Consider the following 23079-nt stretch of genomic DNA (forward strand, 5'->3'; position numbering starts at 1 on the left):
ATTCCAGCATATGTCAAGTTTAGCCCAATTCCAGACGAGAGTGGACTATAATTTGGCACGCTAAACGGACAGATTAAAATTTCGTGCCCATTAAAATTTTGGCTTAGGTAAATTGTCAAGCATGTAGTAGTCCTCCTAGTGCTGCAGAATTTATTAAATAAGCATTGTGATACGTTAGACTAAGCCCCGACCACAAAAATTTATAGCCTCAGGTAGCATATCTAAAATATATAACTCATGCGTGTTGATAGTCGAAGGTTTATTATTGTTAGGAAAAAAATTGTTAGGGACTATTAACTACAAGGACATCTTTTTAGACCACTCATGTGCCTATTTACACATTTTGAATTATTAATTTGGACGTGAAAACGGAGTCCGAAAACCTTTTTTGACTTTAGTAAAGATCAATATTTTTACCTCGATGACATATCGGATAATCTTGTACATATGTGAGTTCAAATCAGGCAAAATCAACATGTTAACAATTTTTTCTCCTAACAATTATTATGTAACTAATTATGCCAATTTAATCATCATAATTACTACTACTAATCTAGAAGATGAGTACATCAATCTAAAACTTTAAAGGCACAAAGGTGCCAAAACCTTAAATGTGTGAAATGCTTGCAAAGCACTTGCAAATATTAAAATATTAAAATATAAAATATATTATTTTATTTATAATTTAAAAATATATATTGAGCAAGCAAATCGAGGTATTCTTATTATCTATCTAGTAGTATGATGTTGTAACTCGTACCGACTTAATCATAAGTTGATAATAATATAACAAAACCAAGAAAATAAGATATCTTTAAATAAACTTCTCAAGCTAGTTTGGAAAATAGAAAATCATTTAATAAAAGTTATTGTTACCACATATAGACCTAAAAAAAAGGGTAAAGAAGGAGAAGCTACTTACTAGTTGGCAAAAGGTTGTGGAGTGTGACACCGAAGAAGGCAAAAGTGCACAATGGAGGAAGGTTGGGGTCGTGCAACTACAATAGTGCTTGGGGCGGAGTAATGTGATAGAAATAATAGAAGATAAGAACAATATAATATAAAAAGCTTTATTGAAGTAGATAAACTTTAGCTTGAATACATTAACATGTTCCTTTCCTATTTATAGGATTAAGAGGAAGGATTTTCCTCAACAGAATAGAGGATTTTCCTTAACAGAATAGATAAGATTTCCTTATATAGTGGGGAAATCTTATCTTCTATCATGCCCCCGCAAGATGGTGCTCCTGACAAGAATATCAATCTTGGATCGGTAAGAAAGAGGCTTCGTGAGTAAGATAAGTGTAGATCGCTGCTGCTGTTGCTGCGATTGCTGTTGCTGTGATGGCACAAGCGTTCCCTTCATTCTCCTTAAGTCTGCCGAATGTTGACAGATCAGCGAAGACTACCGCGGTGAGGAAGATGAGGATTGACCACGGAGCCTCTTAGGAATGCAACGGCGTTGGTCGCTGGCCGAAGGGTGAAGCTTCACTTTTCTCAGCGACATTGGTCGCTTGCCGAAGGCAAGAGCGAAGCTTCGCTTTTCTCAACGACATTGGTCGTGGTTGCGATTACGACGGCTGCGACGGTAGAGAAGAAATCTACAACAATGTTGCGGTGATGCTACTACAGCAAAGGAGGAAACTGCAACAGAGAAGGAAGCTGTAGTAGAAGAGGAAACTGTAGCAAAAGAGAAAAGAAAATAGCTACAACGACGAAGAAATGTGGGGCAGTGCTCATGAGCAGCACTAGAGATGTCGTAGCGGAAGGGAACGGACGTTGGCGCAGAGTGGCAACACCAATGATGAATTGGTAACATGTTCCTTTCCTATTTATAGGATTAAGAGGGAGGATTTTCCTCAACAGAATAGAGGATTTTCCTCAACAGAATAGATAAGATTTTCTTATATAGTAGGGAAATCTTATCTTCTATCAGAATGTGCCAGCCAGTCGAAAAATAAAATTGGTTGATGACATAAGACAGACAAATAAAACTTCACATGATGATAAAAGGTGAAGGAGGCTCACAATTAATACTATAAGTTGAAGAAATATATTACACAAGACAGCTCTATTGGTGGGCACAACAGCCATTAAGGATACCCTTATAATATTATTAACTTGGAGCTTATAGAAAGTATACTTAAGAATACATTTACCTTCCAAGGCTTCTATTCTTAATGAATCTATAAATCACCCTCAATACGTTAGTTTGGTATAGCTAACAAAGTCTTATTGCCTATTCAACACTTTCATATTATATATATATATTCCCTTTTGGTTTAAGATATCCAATAGAATATTGTAGTTCATATATATCAGATATAATTTACATTATTTTCTTGCAGGCTTAGAAATAAAAAAGCAAAACTATATAGAACGAGGATTAATAATTTTAGGTAATGTTGGATCTTTTTCTCTCTCTTTAGCGGCTAAGAACCCTAGAGAGGTACACTGTGGAGCACCAGAGTCTCAATGGACAGCCCAGGTCCAAAGGCGCAGAGGAATCCCCACTCGAGCCCGTCGCCGGTGGTTGTCCGCTCCTCGACCGTCGACCGCTTCCTGACGTCGTCCATGACGAAGAGAACGGTGGCGCCCATCATGTTCCCGTACTCGCTGAACACATGTCTCGAGGAGCGGAGCTTCCCCTTCTGGAGCGCCAGCTTGGCCTCGATGGCGTCCATGATCCCCCAGTTCCCCGGGTGCGAAACCCAGAAGACCTCGTTCCAGTCAGTGATGCCCAGGGGCTTGAATGCCTCTTGGAGGCAGTTCTCTAGGTTGTTGGCGATGAGCATGGGAAGCTGGCGCATGAAATGGAAGGTGAGGCCGACCTGCTTGAGTTGCCCTCCCACGGCCATGTCGCTCTCCGGCACCGTCACTTCCGCAGCAGACATGATCTCGAAGATGGGCTTCTCGACGCCTTGGATTGGATCCGCGCCGACAATGACCGCTGCTGCTCCGTCGGCAAACGCGACCTGGCCTGCCAGGCTCTGGATGTCGCGCTCGTCCGGTCCTCGGAAGATGAGGGTGTTGACCTCGCAGGCGACCAGGAGCACGCGGGCGTCCCTGTTGTTCTCCGCGATGTCTTTGGCGATGCGAAGCATCTGAGCACCCATGTGGCAGGCCTGGCTGTAGAGCATGATGCGGTTGACAGTCAGCGGGAGGCCGAGGAGCTTGATGAGGCGGTAGTCGGCGCCGGGCATGTCGATGCCGCTAGTGGAGCAGAAGAGCAAGTGGGTGATCTCCGACTTGTCGCGGCCCCACTCTTTGATGGCCTTGGCGGCGGCTTCCTTGGCGAGCCTCGGCACCTCTTCCACCACGATGTCCTGCCGCTCGTCGAAGGAGGTCCCCATATAAGAGCACATCCCTGGTTTCTCTCTGAGGATCTCCTCCGTGAGCAGCATGTAACGCCTCTTGATCATGGTCCTGTCACCTTCACACACAGAACAAGCAACACTTTCATTCCCTGTCACACTCTTCATAGAAGAATAATCAGATGACTCACAGATACGCTGGAACTTCTGCTTGAGCTCCTGCATGTGCTCCGAGTTGGTCACCCGGAAGTAGAAGTCCGCGTAAGAGCTCTGCTCGTAAAGGTTGGGGGGATTGGCGGTGCCGATGGCCATGATGGTGGCCGGACCTTCAGATCTTGTGGTCTTGCGGGAGGCGTGGATGGCGGCCATTGTTGCAGGTCGTAGAAGAGAAGGTTACAGGATCGCTAAGGGTGATGAGTGGCAAGAGCACGTCCTTGGGCGGCTTATATAGCGTCTCCCTCTACCACCATGCTCCAGATCATGCTCTTGGATAGTAGAAGAGACAGCAATGTCGCATCATAAGAGATTGCATTGAACTCACCTACCATCGACTGGTAAATTAATAGATTGAACCCCAGTCTGGTACGCCTTTGATCGATCGACCTCATGCATTCAACACACTCCAAGTGCCGTTGGTCATCCACTACTTCGGCTTGTCTTTATTAAGTAAGACCGATTCACTCAACTGCTGCCTGATGCTGACCAGCACACACGACATATTGGAATTTTGCGCAGCACAAGGGTTGTTGGAGTTGAAAGCTTTACCAAACTCCGGTCACCAACTTCCCCTGCCACCTACTGCGTCAGAAGTATAACCAAAGCGGAACAAAATGTCTGCCTGCTTGTGAAGCTATACATCGAGTAACTTGTTGAAAAATCTCTAAAAAGACGTGGATATCGAAAAATCATAGAGGAGTGATTACACAGAAGAATAGAGAAGTTTCAAAGCTAAAACTCAAATGATAACTCATAGATTATCTGAGTCTTTTTAACTCTACCTCATGTCTTCTTCTAATTAAAAATAAACTCAAATTTTAACTCCGCCTACATAGAATCTCCCATCTTAACTAAGACTTTTAAACCAAAATCATATTTAATTTAACATTTCAGATTCTCATGTATAAAACGTCAAATAGATTCACTTTTTTGAAGAAAAACGTGATGGAAAGAAACACGCTAATGATGATCGAGAATGTAGACTTTCTTAAGTGGTTCATTGCCAGAAGAAACGGGAACGTTTAGCCTAAAAAAAAGAACGGGGAATAGATGCATATCCTCACCGATTGCCTCTTCCAATTTACGCGTTACGTGTTTATGTTATACGGTCAATGCTTGCAATTATCTGGCATTGAAATTCTAAATTATAACATTACCAAAATAATTTCCTTTCACATCAGATCAACTAGTCAAACTCGCACAAGTTTAATAGAATAAAAATTTGTCGCTGTGTATTGCTGTTGGTGGATGCAAACGTCAAGGAACTACAGAAAGGACTTCTTCCGTCAACATGATGGGATGGTTAGAGGAAAACAAATACTAATTGTGCTAATAATCATGGTTGTGGTAGAAATATAGCATCATATAATCATATATAATGTTAACCTATATATGATGTGAAAATACTATTTCTTGATAACCTATATGATGTGCAAATAGTATATATACTGTTAACCTATGTATATGCTAATTTTGAAGCTTCAATGATGACGCAATCATCTACATCCATGTATTCTATAGGATGTATTTCCTTATGTGTATATACTTTTTTTTTTTACAAGCGAGGAAGGCATGATTTGATCTTAAAATATTATAATAATATGATAGAGTCTTTATATTTTTGAAAAATAAAAAATAATCGTAAGATTAGCTAGCTTAGTTGGTAAAATTTTGATAGTTTAAATATAAGGATAAAATCATTCATTGAGATAAAATGAAACTCTCTACAGAAATAAATAAACGAAAAATAATAATATTTAGAGTTTTTTTGAGACAATTATCCAAAAAAATAATATGCTTTGTGCTTGTGATATGTGAAGCAACTTCCATAATCACATTCTAATTCCAGCAGAATACATTATTTTTTTATTCATCAGTATTTTTTTTATTTATTTTTGAAAATGATCTTGACAGATTATCTTATTGATCTATATGGTAAACAGAGTTTCGTATAGATATATGATATTTTATGGATGTGTCAGAAATATTATAATTACCTGACATAGAAATCCAGGTTCTTTTTCCCATATATTGTTCTTCACAAACTAATAAAATATGTGATGATAAGTAAATTGTATTGGATTTTAAATCATTGTTCTTCAGCTATAAAGTTTTTTTTTTGTGTAGTCTTATAGTGTTTTTTATATGTGATAAAAATATTATCTCTGCAAAACTCGATTTCTTTTGCATCTTTTTTTACCCAAATCAATAAGAATATCTATTTAAAATATCATAAAAAATAATATATTAGTTTGTTTTTTATTTTAACTATTTATACCTTACTAATATTATATTTATATTAAAATACTATATTGTATAGAGGTGCCAAAAGCATCGTAACTGAATTGGTGATCCAAATCAATTGAAAAGCTCATAGATTTAACTAAAAAGAAAATCTCAATGTTCTGCTGTCAGAATATTACTAAATTGATTAGATGCTACAGTGATTGAAATTTGCTGACGGTTTTGGAGTTTTCAAGCACCGGTTGGCTCCAAGAAAAAAGGTGCCGGGTTTGAAGGGGATAGCCGATCCATCGTGACCGTGAACTTACGACTTTTCAATGGCATGCCAATGAGTCATGACGACCCTTTCGAGACTATCTTATTCTTCAACATGCAGCAGTAGGTGGGTAGGTGATCAATATGGCTACTTCGGCCATGAAAATTGATAAAAAAAAATTGACAATATTGTCAACTCATTCTGTCACTTAGGCTATCTAAACTACATAACCCATCTTCCATCAATCTCTTTAGTCACCGATGTGAGAATAATCCATCCGCCCCGCTTGTCTCATCCCATAGAAAAAGGCTAACAAGGCTCACTCCTCGCCTTTTGCTTGTTAGCATCCCCAATCACGATCGAGGGAAAACCCGCATGCACGCATTAAAGCTCGACGACATTGCTCAACTTTTTCAACTCTTTCTAGATAAACGACGCAGAGGATTATCCCTTGCTTGTCTTGGATAGGCCAAAAGCTAAAGCAAAATACTTCTCATCCTAACGCCATCCTTCGAAGGACGTGCTCATTGATCATCATTATTTATCCCCCAAGTAGGGTAAGGAGCATCCTAACCTGTCATTAGCTTCACGCCATTAGCTACTCAAGTATAAAAATCAAGCCCCCAAGCCAAACAAAGGCAAAGGGGCTCTATCTATGCTCTTGTAAGCTCTACTAAACCCTCTCTACTTTTCCACGCTACTAATATAAACATCAAAAGGATCGGATCGAGATATCCCCATTAACACTAACCTTTATGCAAGACCTCAAACACCGCTAAGTTATTCCTCGAGAAGATGTAGAGCAACCTCTGGCAAGGTCAAGGCATGCCCTTGGATAGCGTCAAACCCTCTTCAACAGGCTAGCAGCACTTCGGGAATCCGCTTGTCACTTCAGCTTCTCACCCAGGTCATTCCCTTGAGACTCGCATGGACCCCCTTGATGGACTTACACCTTTGGGACCAAACTAGGCCATGCTAACTCTCTGGTCAATGGTACCAACATAATAACATTTTGGCACTATAGAAAGGGCCCGAATGTCGTAAGAACATTCATCCATAATTCCTCCCAATGAGTGCTCTAGTGAGGAGGCGCCACCTCTGACACCCAACTCATTTGATTAAGAGGGCACTAGCCCCCCTTCTAACAAGTAGACGCCTCCATCGGTGTAAACCCTGGGATGCTATTGATATCTATTCAATGACCACAACTTTTTCCCTCCACGATCGAACGCGGGGCATATACTTGTCCCATCTGATACCATCCTAGGCCTCACTCATCAAGTACAAATACTCGTCTGCATGATGCCAACAATCGCCCCTTTCTTGCCCCAACAGGCACAACAAGTAGTGTGGATCTCGAGTGAAACGTTTTCTCTAACTCATTTTCTCTTTTGTAGGTCCTAAGAGATTATAGGAGGTTTCGAGAATATTGACCTTTGTGGACGGATACATAAGGGTGCCGCACAACTTAGGCAAAAGTAGCCAAGGGAGAGTAACATAAGTGGATGAGGCGACAAACATAATTTTCAATTGTCACTTTCCCCTCTTTAGCTGCAAAAAAAAAATTGAAGAAACTAGTAAGAAAAGAGGGGATGGAGAGGCGAGAGAAGAGAGAGTAAGGGAGGATGATGAGCAGCTCGAGCATGTTTTCATTAATAAGGCTAAGGCAACTGAGAAAGTGATAAAGCATCTCATCCCTTTCAACAACAAAGGGTGTAAAACACACGAGGTGAAGTCCATTTCATATTGTTGTTTTCCTTCCTTGTCACTTTGGCTGTAAAAAAAAAAAAGAAAATAATAAGCACAAAGTGGAGGGAGAGGTGAGAGAAGAGATCCAATAAAGGAGGATCTTTGAAGAGCAAAGGCTTAAGTATATCTTCATTGCGAGGCCAAGGTGAGTTAGAATGTGATCGAGCTTCTCGTCCATCTCGACAACGAAGGGTAGCAAATGAGGCAAATTCTATCATTTCCAATTGTCTTAGTCACTTTGCCTGCAAGAAAGCCAATAAAACAACGAGTACAATGGGGAAAGAGAGACAAACGGAGAAACAATGAGGGAGGATTTTGACGAGCAAGGGCTTAAGCTTGTTTTCGTCAGCAATGGCGAGATGAATGAGCCTACAGTCAAACATCTCCTCCCTCGTAGCTTCAAAGGTAGCTTCAAAGGGTGTCGTAAATAATGAGAACAAGTTTTAACACATTATTTTTTTATTGCTTCTTTTCTTAAATATGACTTCGCTTGCAAGTTTGCCAAACAAATAATTATAACAAATGGTAGGGAAAGGGGAGAAAAGAGAAATGGGAGGATCACCTCCCTCTTGGTATTAGGGAGGGCCACAGGCAGATGAAGCAAATTTTTTTAATACTACTTTACCCTCTTTAGCTACAAAAATCCAAAATAAAACAATGAAAATAAATAGGAGGGGGCAGCACTTACCACAGTTCTAAAACCACCGATTTCAATTTCGACTCTGATTTGGGCACCGACAAATTTTTAATATTTTTTAATTAAAACTAATTTAAAATATGAAAAAGAATTTCATAATTTTATTTCTAAAACTTAAAAAATAGATGTATAATTATAATTAACGCACTGACATAAAAATGTTGATATAAAAAAATAAATTATAAAAAAAATTAACCACTGTATCATAAGTTTTAAATGTGATTTCTTTTTGTTTTCTTTCCTATTTAACCGATTTGAATCCATAATCACTAGTTTGGAACCGGAATTGCTAGTTCTAGTTTCCCAAACCCAGGACTGGGAACCACACCACCCAGGACTAGTTCCAGTTCGGTTTAGAACTAATGAACTACCGGGTCAGTTCAGTCCAGATTCCAATCGAGTTTAAACCTAATTGTGATCAAGACTCTGGGAAGGAGAGGTGAGAGAAGAGAAAGGGAGGATCATAGCAAGGGCTCAAGCATATTATCATCAGCAAGACTGAGGTGAGTGAGAATGCGATCGATCATCTCATCCCAATCGATAAAGGAGGGTATAATGCAGATCATGTGACGTCTGCCATTTCGAATTATTATTTTCCATCATTATCACTTTCGATACAACAAAATCAACAAAACAATTATTACAATGTGTTAGGAGAGGCAGAAGAAAAGATATAATAAGGGAGTATCTTAGCAAGCAAGGGCTCGAGCATATCTTCATCGCGAGGCTAAGGTGAGTCACCATGCGATCAAGCTTTTCGTCCATCTCGAAATGGAGTGCAATAGTTGAGGCAAAATTAAGAAAAAGACATATCAAATGCAAATCCATAAGACTATGTTAAGTTGCTACAGTTTCGATTTGGATTTAGAAAGCTCTTCTATTTGTATCTATTACCAGAGAAGAAAAAGAGCATATCAAATGCAACTCCATGGGGCTATTGTCATGGATAAAACTATAAATGGGGTATTGATGTAATGCTATATATCGATGTCTTTTGATCTGTGTTCATGCTTTACACAGCATGTAGAAGGCTTGCAGTAGGTTTGACAACCCCAATTTGATTGACTTTTATGATCATTTCAGGTTTATAAACACAAGTTGTGTGCAATCGTCACGCAAAGTCAAAACTGCCTAGAAACAAGCCATCCAAGCAGTTATTTTTAGGGTTTTCTAGCTCCGCAAAGTGATGCAGAGTGTCAACTAATACAACACCTATGAGCTACCCGGGTGGCACATGACTAGATGGGCCTTTGGGGTAGTGTCTAAGGCTGGTTCGCTACCTTATTCAGTAGTAGTGTCATGTGGGCACTTATAGGGACTTTGGACCATGGTGAACCACCTTGGACCCTTTGTCACACAACCGTTCAGAGCTTGCAAAGTCTATGTTTGTAACTTACATTGTCTATTATGTGTTTATTAAAATGATTGCTTGTGGATCTCAAGTTAAACATTTTCTTTAACCCATCTTTTATCCGTAAGGGACCATAAGTGGTTTTAGGAAAGATGACCCTTTGTAGACTGACACGCAAGGATATCACACGATTTAGGCAAAACCAACTTTGTAACACCTTGCTGCAATACCATAAGAGGCATTCTTTATCCTAACTAGTGATTGAGTTGCAATAAGAATAATAATTGATATTGGTCATTCAACGATAAGTGTTGTATATGCATGTTGCTCAAAGCAAAACGATTAGCTTCCTATGTCAAGAATGCCAATATACAAGGAAGACAATGCTAACTAAATGTATTCTAACTCTTCTTTAGCATGTGGGAGGGCATATTACACCCACGCTCATTTAAGGAAGATAGTTATACTCCAATCTTATAACCCTTTCAACTAAAGCAAACACAAGAATATCATCACTTCTATTGCAATCTACAAAGAAAATCTTGACAATCTCAACCCAATTACAGAAGCTGAAGGCAGTAATCATAAATATTCTAACAAAGGATTAATTTTTCAAACTATCGCCAAGTATGATCCAACCAAATTAAATAAGGAAAAGGACCATCGTTGACATGTGAACTAGAAAAAAAATCAACAGTTATATGGTACAGTATGCTATTAATAAAAAATCAACAAATATATGGTACATTATGATTATGCTATTAATGCTTGAAAGAAAAACATGAACAGGAAAATATTTGTTACCTATATTAAACAGAATTCCATGCGCTGGTGCTTCAACAAACGTGGCATAGTTTACTCACATTAGCTTCTTCAGAGTGCAGATTGAATTGGGGTTGAATTGGCATTAACCAGAAAGTTGTGTTCCCACCTCCTCTGGGTTATCAATGTGTTCATGCTTTACTAGTGCATGTTCATTCCAAATAATTAGAAAACCATAAACGCTTAGTTGAAAGAAAAGATCTTCAAAAAAGAGACAGTAATTCTTGCAAGTAACTTTGGCAAAGATAGAAGCTCTCAATTTAATCTAAGGCTAGAGATGACACCACAAAGATGTGAAGATAGTGAGTTTTCACATACAATGGAATGTAAAGTTACAGACTTGCATATATCAGTAAAAATTAATTGGCTAAGGAATATATTAATTTCATTGTTTCCATGTTTAAAGTGGTTACTCAAAGAGTAAGAAACTACAACTATAAAACTTTTACAAACTCACCAACTATATCAGATTGTAAGCATTCGATTTTAGTTGAAGAAGATGCTGATTGATTTGGGTCCAATATCTCGATTTGTTTGGAAGGAGAATCAGCAAGGTGCTGCAAAACCAGAGGAGATTAAGTTATCACTGGTAGAAACTTTAGATTCATCCTTCTGTTGTTCGAGAAACTTTAGATTCATCCTTCTGTTGTTCCTCAATCCACTTCCACTGAGCATATTGTCGAGATGGAGAAGGTTTTGGAGGTTCAAAAACTTTTGATATTCATTCCACCTACCCAGGACCAGACAGCATCTCTGTTTTCTAGTGTCCATAGGAGTTTAAGGTAATATGTGAAAATCCGTTGCCAATTGTCAGCTATTACAACATTAAATTCAATAAAATTATTCCTTCAAATATCGGATGCTTTCAAAGTTACTGAAAGCAGAAGATCCAACAAGTTGTTGTATATGTTGTACCTAAAAGAACACATACATAAAGCAACCTCCATGTCCTCTAAGGTCATGCACTTGCAGTTACTTTGTACTCTTGTACCAGGCTTGAATCGCCCAATATGTAGGTGGTCCATTAGTGGAGCTACGATCAGATCAGTAAATACCAACAATACCATATGGTTCCAACCTAAATTACAATTCCTATTTCTTTTCATAACTTAACCATCCCCCACCATCGCACTACCCCCACCCCCAAAACACCCACCTCTTTCTGCTTTTCACTAATGACACTACCAAGAGGGAGACGATTTCCATGAATGATGACTACAACTTCAAAAGTGATGTCTACTTTGTGATTACAAGTTCACTTTCGTGAAAGTATATCCATCTTTAGGTTTCACTATCTCTTTTATTAAATACAAAGGACCGAGAAGCCAACCTTACAACAACAGAACATCGACAACATAAAATATTTCATTGTAGATCATCATAATATTTTTGCCATTTCCTTAGACACTTGCACCTTTCACTTACAGTGACTTTTCTTTAAGCTGCAAAGAGAAATAACCTCCATAAAAACCACAGTCGTAATCAACTCTGTCCATATCACTGCCAGTTAAGCGAAGAATTCAACGAGTTTCATATAAGAATTTTGTCTTAGTGTAGATAAAAATACAAAGATCGCTACACTTAATTGTTACCTCACTTTTGTTGAGCTAATCTGGTTTGGTACAATTTCATCTACTAAGAAGAAATCACTCTGAAAACATTCAGAGAAATTTACATCAAATGTTTACTCTGAGACAAAAAAAAGCATCTAGAAGTTTAATTCGCCTAGTACCTTGTCTTCCTGCGAGAACTCACAAGTTGAGATTATGTGTTCAATATCCTTCCCCTTCTCTGTGGATACAAGCAATACCAAAGTCCCTACATATACATCTGATCTGGAGAGAAATACTGAGTACATTTGATCATATTTTCTCTCTCTCTCTCTCTCTCTCTCTCTCACACACACACACACACATACACACACACATTCAACTAAATTACACAAGAATGATCTCTGATCTGGAGAGAAATAACAAGTACATTTGATCATATTTTCTCTCTCTCTCTCTCTCTCTCTCTCTCTCACACACACACATTCAACTAAATTACACAAGAATGATCAAAGGTAGTCATACCTATAGCAAAAACAAAGTAAATGAAGCTGATCGATGACTGGCTTATGTTACGATCGATTTTTCTTCTAGTACTGTCTATGTTTTTAATCTTTTCTTGACAGTGAAAACAAAGCTTAAGTTATTCATTGTTGGAAGCGGCACGGTCTTTATCATCAAACATCTTCGTTTCAAGTAGAAAAACTAAAAACCATTATTCTAAGAAAAGCAAAAATCGAAAATGATAACATTTGAAGAAGATGCAATGTGCCTCTTGGCTCCCAACTACACTCTACTGTTATTGATGAGTAGTCAAACTTTGATCCGTCATTCTGTCTCAACTGGCAAATGATCTTAACTCACAAATGATTCTGACTCTGGTGTGGGATCGGTTAAGTTTTGTTGATCCATATTTTTTCCGACGAATCTCTCAAATGATGAAAAATAACAGGGATGTGCATTTGTCTGTGTTTGTTGTGTATGTGTGTTATATGTTATGTATACGTATGTGTGTGTTGTGTGTGTGGGTGTGTGTTGTATGTGTGTGCGTTGTATTTTGTGTGTGATGTGTATGTGTGTATTTATGTGTTGTGTGTGTGGAGTGTGTTTTGTATTTATGTGTGTGTATGTGTTTTTGTATGTTATGTGTGTATATGTGTGTTTGTGTATGTTGTGTATCATGTGTTGTGTGTGTGTTTGTATTGTTTGTGTGTTATGTTATATGTTGTGTGTTTGTGTTATGCATTGTGTGTGTGTGTTATGTGTGCTGTGATGTGTGTGTGTTTTGTGTTATGTGTTATGTATGTGTATGTTGTGTTGTGTTTGTTTTGTGTTCTATATTGTGTGTGTGCTGTGTGGTGTGTGCATTTTGTTTGTTTTGTATATTGTGCTTGTGTGTGTTGTCTATGTTGTGTGTATATTATGTATATGTGTGTTTGTTCTACATGAGTGTATTGTGTATGTTTGTTGTGCGATATGTGAGTTGTGTTTGTTTTGCATTATGTGTGTGCGTATGTGTACCTGTTACGTGTGTTGTATGTTTATTTTTTATATGTCGTGTTTGTTTTATGTGATATGTTTGTGTACTGTATATGTTATGCGTGTGTAGTATACGTTGTTATGAGTCATGTGTGTATATGTGTGTTGTGTTTGTTATGTGCGTATTGTGTGTAGTATGTGTTTTATGAGTTACGTGTATACATGCGTGTGTTATGTGTATATGTGGGCATGTGTTGTGTATATTATGTGTGTGTGTTGTGTATATTAAGAGTTGTGTGTGTATGTGTGTTGTGTATGTTATATGTGTGTGTTGTATGTTGTGTGTGTATGTTGTGTCTTTTAAGTGTTGTGCTTTATTTGTGTTGTGTGTTATTTATACTGTGTTTTGTTTTATTGTGTATGTAATGTGTATAGTGTGTATTGTTTTGAGTTGTGTGTATATGTATGCATTGTGTATAGTGTGTTATTATGAGTTGTGTGTAAGTGTGTAATGTATATGGATCCTTGTGTGTTGTGTGTTGTTTTTGTGTGTGTTGGTTTTTGTGTATGTTATGTGTGTGTGTATTGTGTATGTGTTATATGTGTGTGTGTGTGTTGTATGTTATATGTGTGTGTGTAATGTGTGTTGTTTATGTGTGTGTATATATGTGCATGTATATTGTGTATGTGCGTGTGTCGTGTGTCGTGTATATTGTGTATGTGTATTATTATGAGTTGTGTGCTTATGTGTATGTATTGTGTATATTATGTGTGTGTAGTGTTTGTTGTTATGAGTTGTGTGTATGTGTGTGTGTTGTGTTTGTGTCGTCTGTATGTATATTACGAGTTGTGTGTATGTATGCATGTTATGAGTTGTGTGTGTATGTGTGTTTGTATTATGAGTCATGTGTGTATGTGTATGAGTTGTGTATATTATGCGTGTGTGTATTGTTATGAGTTGTGTGTGTATTGCATATATGTTATATGTATATGTGTGTTGTTACAATGTGTGTGCTATGTGTAGTGTGTGTTGTTATGAGTTGTGTGTATATGTGTGTGTTGTGTATGCTATGCGTGTGTGTGTTGTTATGAGTTGTATGTGTATGTGTGCGTATTGTGTATGTTATATATGTATATGTGTTATGTGTGAGTGTTTTATATAGTGTGTTGTGAAGGTGTGTATTGTGTATAGTATGTGTTGTTATGAATTGTGTGTATATGTGTGTGTTGTTACAAGTTGTATGTGTTGTGTTTGCTTTGTGTTTATGTAGTGTGTGTTATGAGTTGTGTGTAAATGTGTGTATGTGTTGTTAAAAGATGTGTGTGTATGTGTTTGTGTTGTGTATGTTATATTTGTATGTAGTGTGCGTTGTGTATGTTATGTGTGTATGTAGTATGTGTTCTTTGTATGTGTATTGTGTTTGTGTTGTTTATGTTATTTTTGGGTTCGTTGTTTGTGTAGTGTGTAGTGCGTGGTGTGTATGTGTATTGTGTGTGTGTAGTGTAATGTTATGTGTTGTGTGTGTGTGTATTGTGCGTGTTATATTTGTGTTATTTTCGTACGTGTTGTTTAATGTGTTTGTGTGTGTTGTGTGTATGTGTATTATGTATTTATATTGTGTGTTATGTGTTGTGTGTGTAGTGTTATGTGTATTGTTTGTGTTCTTTTCGTGTGTGTTATTTATTGTGTGTGTGTTATGTATATATATGTATTGCGTGTGTGTTGTGTATGTTATGTGTGTGTGTTGTTTCAAGTTGTGTGAATATGTGTTTGTGTTATGTATGTTATGTTTCTATGCAGTGTGTGTATAGTATGTGTTGTGTGTATTGTGTGTATAGTTTATGTTGTTATATTATTTTTGTGTGTTGTGTGTGTTGTGTGTTGTGTATATATATATGTGTATTGTGTGTGTTGTTTGTGTTATTTTTGTGTGTGTTGTTTATTGTGTGTGTTGTGTGTATGTTTATTGTTTGTGTAGTGTGTGTGTTATGTGTTATTTGTATGTGTATTGTGTGTATTGTTTGTGTTATTTTCATGTGTTGTTTATTGTGTGTGTGTTATTTATCTGTGTTGTGTGTATGTGTATTGTGTTGTGTGTGTGTAATGTTATGTTGTATGTGTATGTGTATTGTGTTTGTATGTAGTGCTTGTATAGCCTGTGTTGTGTGTGTGTATGTGTATTTGTAGTGTGTGTTGTTTGTATGTGTATTATGTTTGTGTTGTTTATGTTATTGTATTATTTTTGTGTGTATTGTGTGTGTAGTGTGTTGTTTGTATATGTATTGTGTTGTGTGTATATGTGTATTGTGTGTTGTTTGTGTTATTTTCATGTGTGTTGTATATTGTGTGTTGTGTGTATGCATAGTGTGTGTTATGTGTTGTTTGTGTATTGTTTGTGTTATTTTCGTGTGTGTATGTATGTGTATTGTGTGTGTGTTGTGTATGCTATGTATGTTTGTGTTGTGTATGTATTGTGTGTGTTGTATAGTGTGTGTGTTGTGTGTATGTGTATTGTATGTGTGTAGTGTGTATATGTGTATTATGTGTTGTGTGCATATGTGTACTAAATTAATAGCTTCTATTACTTAAAAAGAGATTACTAAATTAATATCATGTGATACAAACCTAAGTATAACATGCCATAAAAAAAATGAAAGGAGACTAAACTAAATTGGACAAGAATATTCACTCAAGCATTAGAACTACGAAAGTCTAATTAAGCTTCAATCAAGATAATGCTTACCTGAATAAATATCACATTCATTTACTGGCTGTGGCCGGTGCCCTCCTTTCTTCATAAACTTTCCCAGCCACTTAACGGCAACCAATCCAATTATCTCTTCTTCATTCATAAGAAGCACAAACAGCATGATCATAACAACACTATGACCAAATAATCTACTCCACCTCAGGTCCCCCTATCAATGTAATTATGCCATTGACAGAAGGTTTCCTTGCCAGTGGGCAGAAATCCATCACGAGGCAAAGGAACACTCGATGTCCAAAAGAACCAACCTACTGACTCTTCTCCTCCGGACCAAGAAATCAAGAATCTGCGATCAAACAGCCATGATAGGGCTGGAAGCAAGAAAAAACATCACTGGCCTAACGAGAGAAAAAAAACCTCCTCGTCAATTGCCATCTTCATTGCAAGCTAGGCGGCAGCAGAGCTCGCCATGAAAATATGTGGCCAAAAGAATCTATTCAAAAGAATCCTTGTACCAACACTTCTCTGCACCAAGGATCAAGAATCTGCGATAGAATGGCCACCATAGGACAGGAAACAAGCGAAAGCATGCGATCACCATCGATGCAACTATAGAAAACCCTCCTTGTCGATCGCCACTTTTGTTTTCAGCCTCTACCAAGGAAGCTAAGCTGGCGATGGAGTCTACAGCTAGGTTTTCGCCACCGTCGAGGAAGGGACGGTCATGAAAATACACCAAAAGAATCTTTCTCAAAGAATCACCGTACAGAATCATCTTTGGAACAAAGATCAAGAACTTATGATGGAACAATGACAATAAGGATGGAAGCAAGCAAAAGCATGCCATCGTTATCGAAGACCGATGCAACGAGAGAAAACCCACCTCCTCCTCGTCCATGAAAACTAGGGTTGCGATGGATTCAACCACCACGCTGTCGCCACCATTGAGGAAGTGGTTGGGCAGCCTGAAAATTGACCAAAAGAATCTTTCCTAAAGAATCCTCATATTGACCCTTAATACTTGGTCGTCGTTCATATAGAGAACAATATCCCTTGCTATCAACCACACTAAAATATATGTCATCTCTAGACAACAAGAGAAGGGAACAGTAGCTTTCAAGATATTCCTTGCTGCCATATATAATCTGAAGAAAATGAAAGATGAGCAGTGTTCAAGCATGGAAAGTTAATTCTGCAAAATAAGTACCACAGCTAATTCCTCAGCTGTCACTGTCCTTTTATTTTCTGAAAGCTCCATCCAAGAACACTCCAGAATCCTGTGGGAAACCAATAACTAAAAATGTCTCCAAGTTCTAATTTTCTGACACTTACTAAGACCTGAGCTTTCTGAACAAATTCAGAGATATCTGCGTGGTCAAAGTCTTCAATACCAGGTACAACGTATGTGACTTATTGGGGCTTTATTGAGCAACTCACTCCATTCTTCTTAAAAATTAAATACTAAACTAAATTGGATACCTCAAAATCAGTAATATCAAATATAACATAGAGTAGTCAGAGGAGATATAACTGATAAACAAAGACCTAGATATCTATTTAGCAGCAGAAGTTGTTTATAGGAACCGGATCACAAACCATCCAGTTTTTCTTCCCATCAGGCTTTTGGACAACTGGTGGCAATGTCTTTTGGGAATCTTTCCTAAACTCAAGCAATAATCCTGCAAGTTTTCTTCTCCAATTTAGCATCAAATAACTCCTTACTGCTTGGTAATCCCACTCTGGAAAGATAGCAAACATAACAAAAAACAAATATTCAAACTAATGAACAAATAAACAAATGCCAACTTCAACAAAAGTAAAAGAATGTCCTACTGGTTTCATAAAACAAATTAACCTTTGAGAAAAATTCAATTATCCTCGCTAAATAAGATTAGAGTTGAAACTTCAGTTTTGAGCGTCAGAACAAGCTTGACCAGAGCCTTATATCTGGGATGTATAAGTCGTTGAAGGTCTGCTTGTGCATCCATACCAATCAGTCAACATTGCACAAGGGAACATATAGCTTGTGCCATTTCATGCAACTAGTATGTACCAATCTAACCGAAGACTTGTATGGTAAAAAAAATCATAAAAGGGCAATCCCTAAATACAAATGACCTTCAAAATATTTCTATACCAAGCTATCGATGACTATTTGGGCCAAACGATTAAGCTAACTGATCTTCACTAGCCTTTAGCCTTGACAGATCAGAGCCAAAGGCTTCAAAAAAATTGAGATCATCTGAACCTTTTCTAGAGGAGTGAATGACACAATGACATTTCAAGGTTTGAGATATATCCTACCATTTATATCTGGCATAATGACATTCACTTTTGAAAATTTTCATGTCTGGAACAGATTTTCAACATTAAAATTGAACATAAAGATGCTTGATGGCCTCTATTTCTGTGCCATGCAGTCACTTCATCAATGATATGACAAGAGATGCATGTTACACATCGTACATTCACATTTGACCGATAAAGCTAGATGATAAACAGTATGACCTTTCTATGTTGCACCACCAATATCTCAAATAGAACATGGGTCAAAGATGTCAGATGCACCAATGAGGACTACAAGACAGGCAATTTAAGGATGGAAAAATAGAAACATAAATCTCAGTAAAATGCTTTGCTTGTAGTGTTTAATGACCAATCACACTTTATCAAGACAACCAGAACAGTTTAAGAGGACTCTAACAGTTGTAAAATGCCTTAACTTACTCATATGAAAATGATACTGTGTACCTTGGTTAGTCATATGTGCAAAAAAAAACCTAATTTGAAACCCAAAATTGCAAAAATTAGTTTACAAAACCTGTAGTTAAGTTAAAATCCAAAACATGTTCAGATGCTTCAACAATACCTACATTACACTGGAGGTATTTCAAGCTTACAATGATGGCTTGGGTGGTCAACCTATAAAGCACATCGTATGCATGCATCAGCAGCCACATACTTCTGCAAAATCACTAGAGCATTCCTATTTGGAACTTTATTCAACCTTGTGATATTATCATTCTTATAGCATCTGACAGTCTAATGTTTCATTAATGTGAATTCAGAAAGTGCACCAAATGTGGCCACTTGCTGTTCATAAGTGGAACAATGGAGACACCCAAAATTCCTTTCCTTACCTAGCCTTAAATGTTTAAATGTTTCAATTACTTTCCCACTATCCACTGATATATTTTCTTAGATGAACAATATATTTGATTTGTTTAAACATCCCACTATCCACTTATATTTTCTTAGATAAACAATATATTTGATTTGTTTAAACATCCCACTATCCACTGGTATTTTCTTAGATAAACAATACTAATTGAATAAGTTGGTAAATAATCCTTTCAAATGGTACAAAAGCTTATAATAACAAAAACATGTACTACCAGCAAATTAGGAAATGAAAAGGATGAAAAGAAGAAGACCTTGTTGAAGTTGTAACATCACCATCTATAAATGTGCTTAGATAATTAGAAAATAGAATGATATAACAACAAATTGACAAACAAATATTTTCTTCGCATTTGACATCAGATACAAAGACATCCTTTTGTTAGAATTTAGCTCCCTACAGGTTGTATTCCAGCATTACACCACTATATAATGATGCGTGGAACATAAAAATGACCTCAAAATTAATACTAGTCAAGCTATAGGATGAACTGTTGCTAAACCAATGTTTGTGAACAAGTGTATACAACCAAATGAGTCAATTAATACTATCATAAGTAACATAGTAGAAAATTACAAGATCCATTATATCATACTCTGAAAAGTCCCAGTAATTTGTTGTTACCCAATTTATCATGAAAGAGAAAGCCATACAATATAGTTTTTACAAAAAAGAAAACAAAGAACAACTAAAATCACTCAAGTTCAAGATGTGATACTTACTGCAAGACATAGTGTACACCTAAATCATCACAAACACCTGATTTTCCTAGCACTTGATGCCTGTCAAAAAAAAATCAAAATCAGAACAAAAAACCAAATAAAAAACCTTAACCCCAGATATAAACCTTAAAAACACCAAAAATCTTATATACAAGAGTGGGAAAGGTAAAATCTAGAGGGACCAAGAGAAGTTTCTTCTATAAAAATAATCTGATTTTGGTCTTCCACTTCCTAGCAATAACAAGAAAGGTCCAGCGGGGTCCCCTGCCCAGACTTTTGGCGTTTGACAACATGGTCCAGCACGGTCCTTATCGAGCCATTGTTGAGGCACTCCATGATGGACCTCTACCTTCTGGCGATGACCTTATCGGCATATATCTTGATCATACCCTAAACCAGATGAGGAGCTGCAACAAAAGGTGGAAGAGGGAGGGGGAGGGAGGAGAGATCGGGGAAGGGATGCTGTTACTGCCGTTTCACCGATGGAGAGGAAGACACAGCAGCCGTTGTTCACTGAGGAAAACGCTGCAATGTCAAGACGTACCTGGAGGATCCGGAATAACCTATATTGAAGATGAGGTGGTGGAGAGAGGATCTGGGATAGGAGACAGAATTTTGGAAGGGAGGGGGAAAGGAATCATTGAAATAACCTAGGAATCCGATTTGACTACTATTGAATATTGTCTACAAATCCACACACAAAGCAAAATCCACAAATCATTGAATCTTGTCTACTAATAACCTGATTTGACAACCATCGAAATACCCTAGGAAACTTAGCATCTATGCCGATCACTTCCCTAACTGTGTCTGCACTGAACTATCATAACAATGTTGACACCTTTATACTGTGTATTCACACAACTAAAAGACGTCTTTAGACGCATAAAACTTGAAGAAAAACAAGAGCACCGTTAAAGGATCAGAACAATATATGTAGGCTTCGAAAGATACCTGAATGGTCATGCCATCGTCTGCGTCTATCCACTTTCCACTAGTAAGCCCCTGAGTCCTCAGAGCCCCGATTCCATCGTAGTCAGTCATGAACAGCCCGCTGCAATTCCATACTCAACTGACTTCCAAACAAAATGCCAAGACTCAGAAGATATCATGAATCGACACCACTTGGCAAGACCGAAGACGAGGAAAGATCCTTTCAAGAATCGAAACGACAGGAAAAGGAGGAACACGAGGAGGCAAGATTGAACAAGAGAAAAGATAGCTTCAAGAATCAAACTAGAAGGCAAGATTGAAGACCAAGCGAAGAAGAAAGATGGATCCGAAACGAGAGCGACCGAGAGCTAGGGCAAGATTGAAGACGACAAAAAAAAAACCCATCAAGAATCAAAACTAGAGGACAAGATTGAATACCAAGCGAAGCAATTGATCCGAAAAAGCAGGGCCGTGAGCCGGGGACTGACAAGAGCAAGAGAAACGCTCGAGGAGAAACCTAATAGCTTGCCTAGCGGCAAGGTGGAAGACGGAGGGGGAGCGAGGAGGGATCGGGGAAGGGGGGGCGACGGCGAAGGACGAAGAAGAGGAGAAAGAGAGAGATACCGGGGAGCAGAGACGCCGCCTCTGCCGTTACACAGATGGAGACAAAGACGCAGCAGCCGCCGTTCACCGAGGAAAACGCTGCAGCGACAAGAACTCGCCGGAGGAAGACACCGCCATTGCTTCCGCTGTTCGCTGATGGAGAGGAAGACAGCCGCCGTCCGCCGAGGAAACGCCGCAGTCGCCGCTGGGAGAACAGCCACCGCTTAGGGCACGGGAACGCCCGGGGAGTGTGTCGGGGGGTGACTAGTGTTAGTTATCTTGACCCAGGTTTGACCCAGTATCGTTGAATCAGGCCGAAGCCAAAGCCCAGCACTGATTGGGCCCAAACGAGCGCATGGGCCAAGCGCCCGCCCAGCCAACTTATCGGATGATCGGACATCAAGAATTTTATTTTTAATTACCAAAAAAAAAAAAAAATAATAATTAAGATTTAAAGTAATAGACACAAATACATCGGTAATAATTAACGTCTGTGCCCAATATCGAATTGGTCATAAGTCATACCTGTTAGAATTATTATCTTCATAATAATTCACTCGACTTATCGACTACGGATGTACTATGTCACTACACCGCAATCTCCAAATGATACAGAAAAATTCAATTCTTTGGACTTATATGTCCTCGATTACCATCAACGATTTAGATACGTTGACAACAGTTAAGCTCAAATAGTTTCTTCTTTTTCAATCTGAATGATTTTAACCAATGATTTGTTTGAGCAATAATTCATAGAATAACTGACTATACTAGATCTGAAACTTTCAAAATTATAAGTCTGGTATCAAAGAGTGGGGCACTCATATAAGACATCCTTGGTGTCTCACATCTATGGATTAGATACACCACTAAGACTATGGAATAATTATCAACCATCCAATATTTAATGAGTGAATCAATTAATGAACTCATACTCAAATGAGCATCTAAATTGTATCTTTAGTGTCCCCACACGAGCATGAGCAGGAGACCAACTATCTCCTCCCCCTCTCCATTTAGCCTGGAGTTTTGAAAAGTATTGTCGTAACCCTATCGTGTGGATTTATGTTAGAGATGAGGATGCTTGACCTCATTCACTATCTTATAGAGATCTGCATGGACTGTTCTTTTGCTACACATGTGATGTCGCCCTCAAGATTTCATAATAACCCAAACCCCTAATCTCTAACCCCTAAATACTAAGCCCATAAAATCCTAACCCATAAATAAACTCTAAATTCTAAACCCGAAACA

General features: G+C 38.1%; 1 protein-coding gene and 1 long non-coding RNA gene across 3 annotated transcripts; both read right to left on the bottom strand.

Annotated features, from left to right (window-relative positions):
- Positions 1-2004: 2004 nt before the first annotated feature.
- Positions 2005-3739, bottom strand: LOC135613210 (curcumin synthase 2-like). The gene is made up of 2 exons (XM_065110309.1): positions 3506-3739; positions 2005-3433 (listed from the first exon to the last, which is right to left on the bottom strand). The coding sequence occupies exons 1-2, from the start codon at positions 3681-3683 to the stop codon at positions 2442-2444; spliced, it is 1170 nt and encodes a 389-aa protein (XP_064966381.1). The 5' UTR covers positions 3684-3739; the 3' UTR covers positions 2005-2441.
- Positions 3740-11870: 8131 nt separating this feature from the next.
- On the bottom strand, positions 11871-22076 carry LOC135613212 (uncharacterized). Of its 2 annotated transcripts, none has more exons than XR_010487249.1 (6): positions 21847-22076; positions 21244-21361; positions 20290-20349; positions 12382-18125; positions 12242-12300; positions 11871-12149 (listed from the first exon to the last, which is right to left on the bottom strand). It is a non-coding gene; the product is annotated as an uncharacterized LOC135613212 (long non-coding RNA). The 2 variants fall into 2 exon arrangements; XR_010487248.1 differs by having other exon boundaries at positions 21244-21365.
- Between the last annotated feature and the right edge of the window lie 1003 nt (positions 22077-23079).

This window comes from Musa acuminata, chromosome BXJ2-5, assembly GCF_036884655.1.
Source record: "Musa acuminata AAA Group cultivar baxijiao chromosome BXJ2-5, Cavendish_Baxijiao_AAA, whole genome shotgun sequence".
Taxonomy (NCBI): domain Eukaryota; kingdom Viridiplantae; phylum Streptophyta; class Magnoliopsida; order Zingiberales; family Musaceae; genus Musa; species Musa acuminata.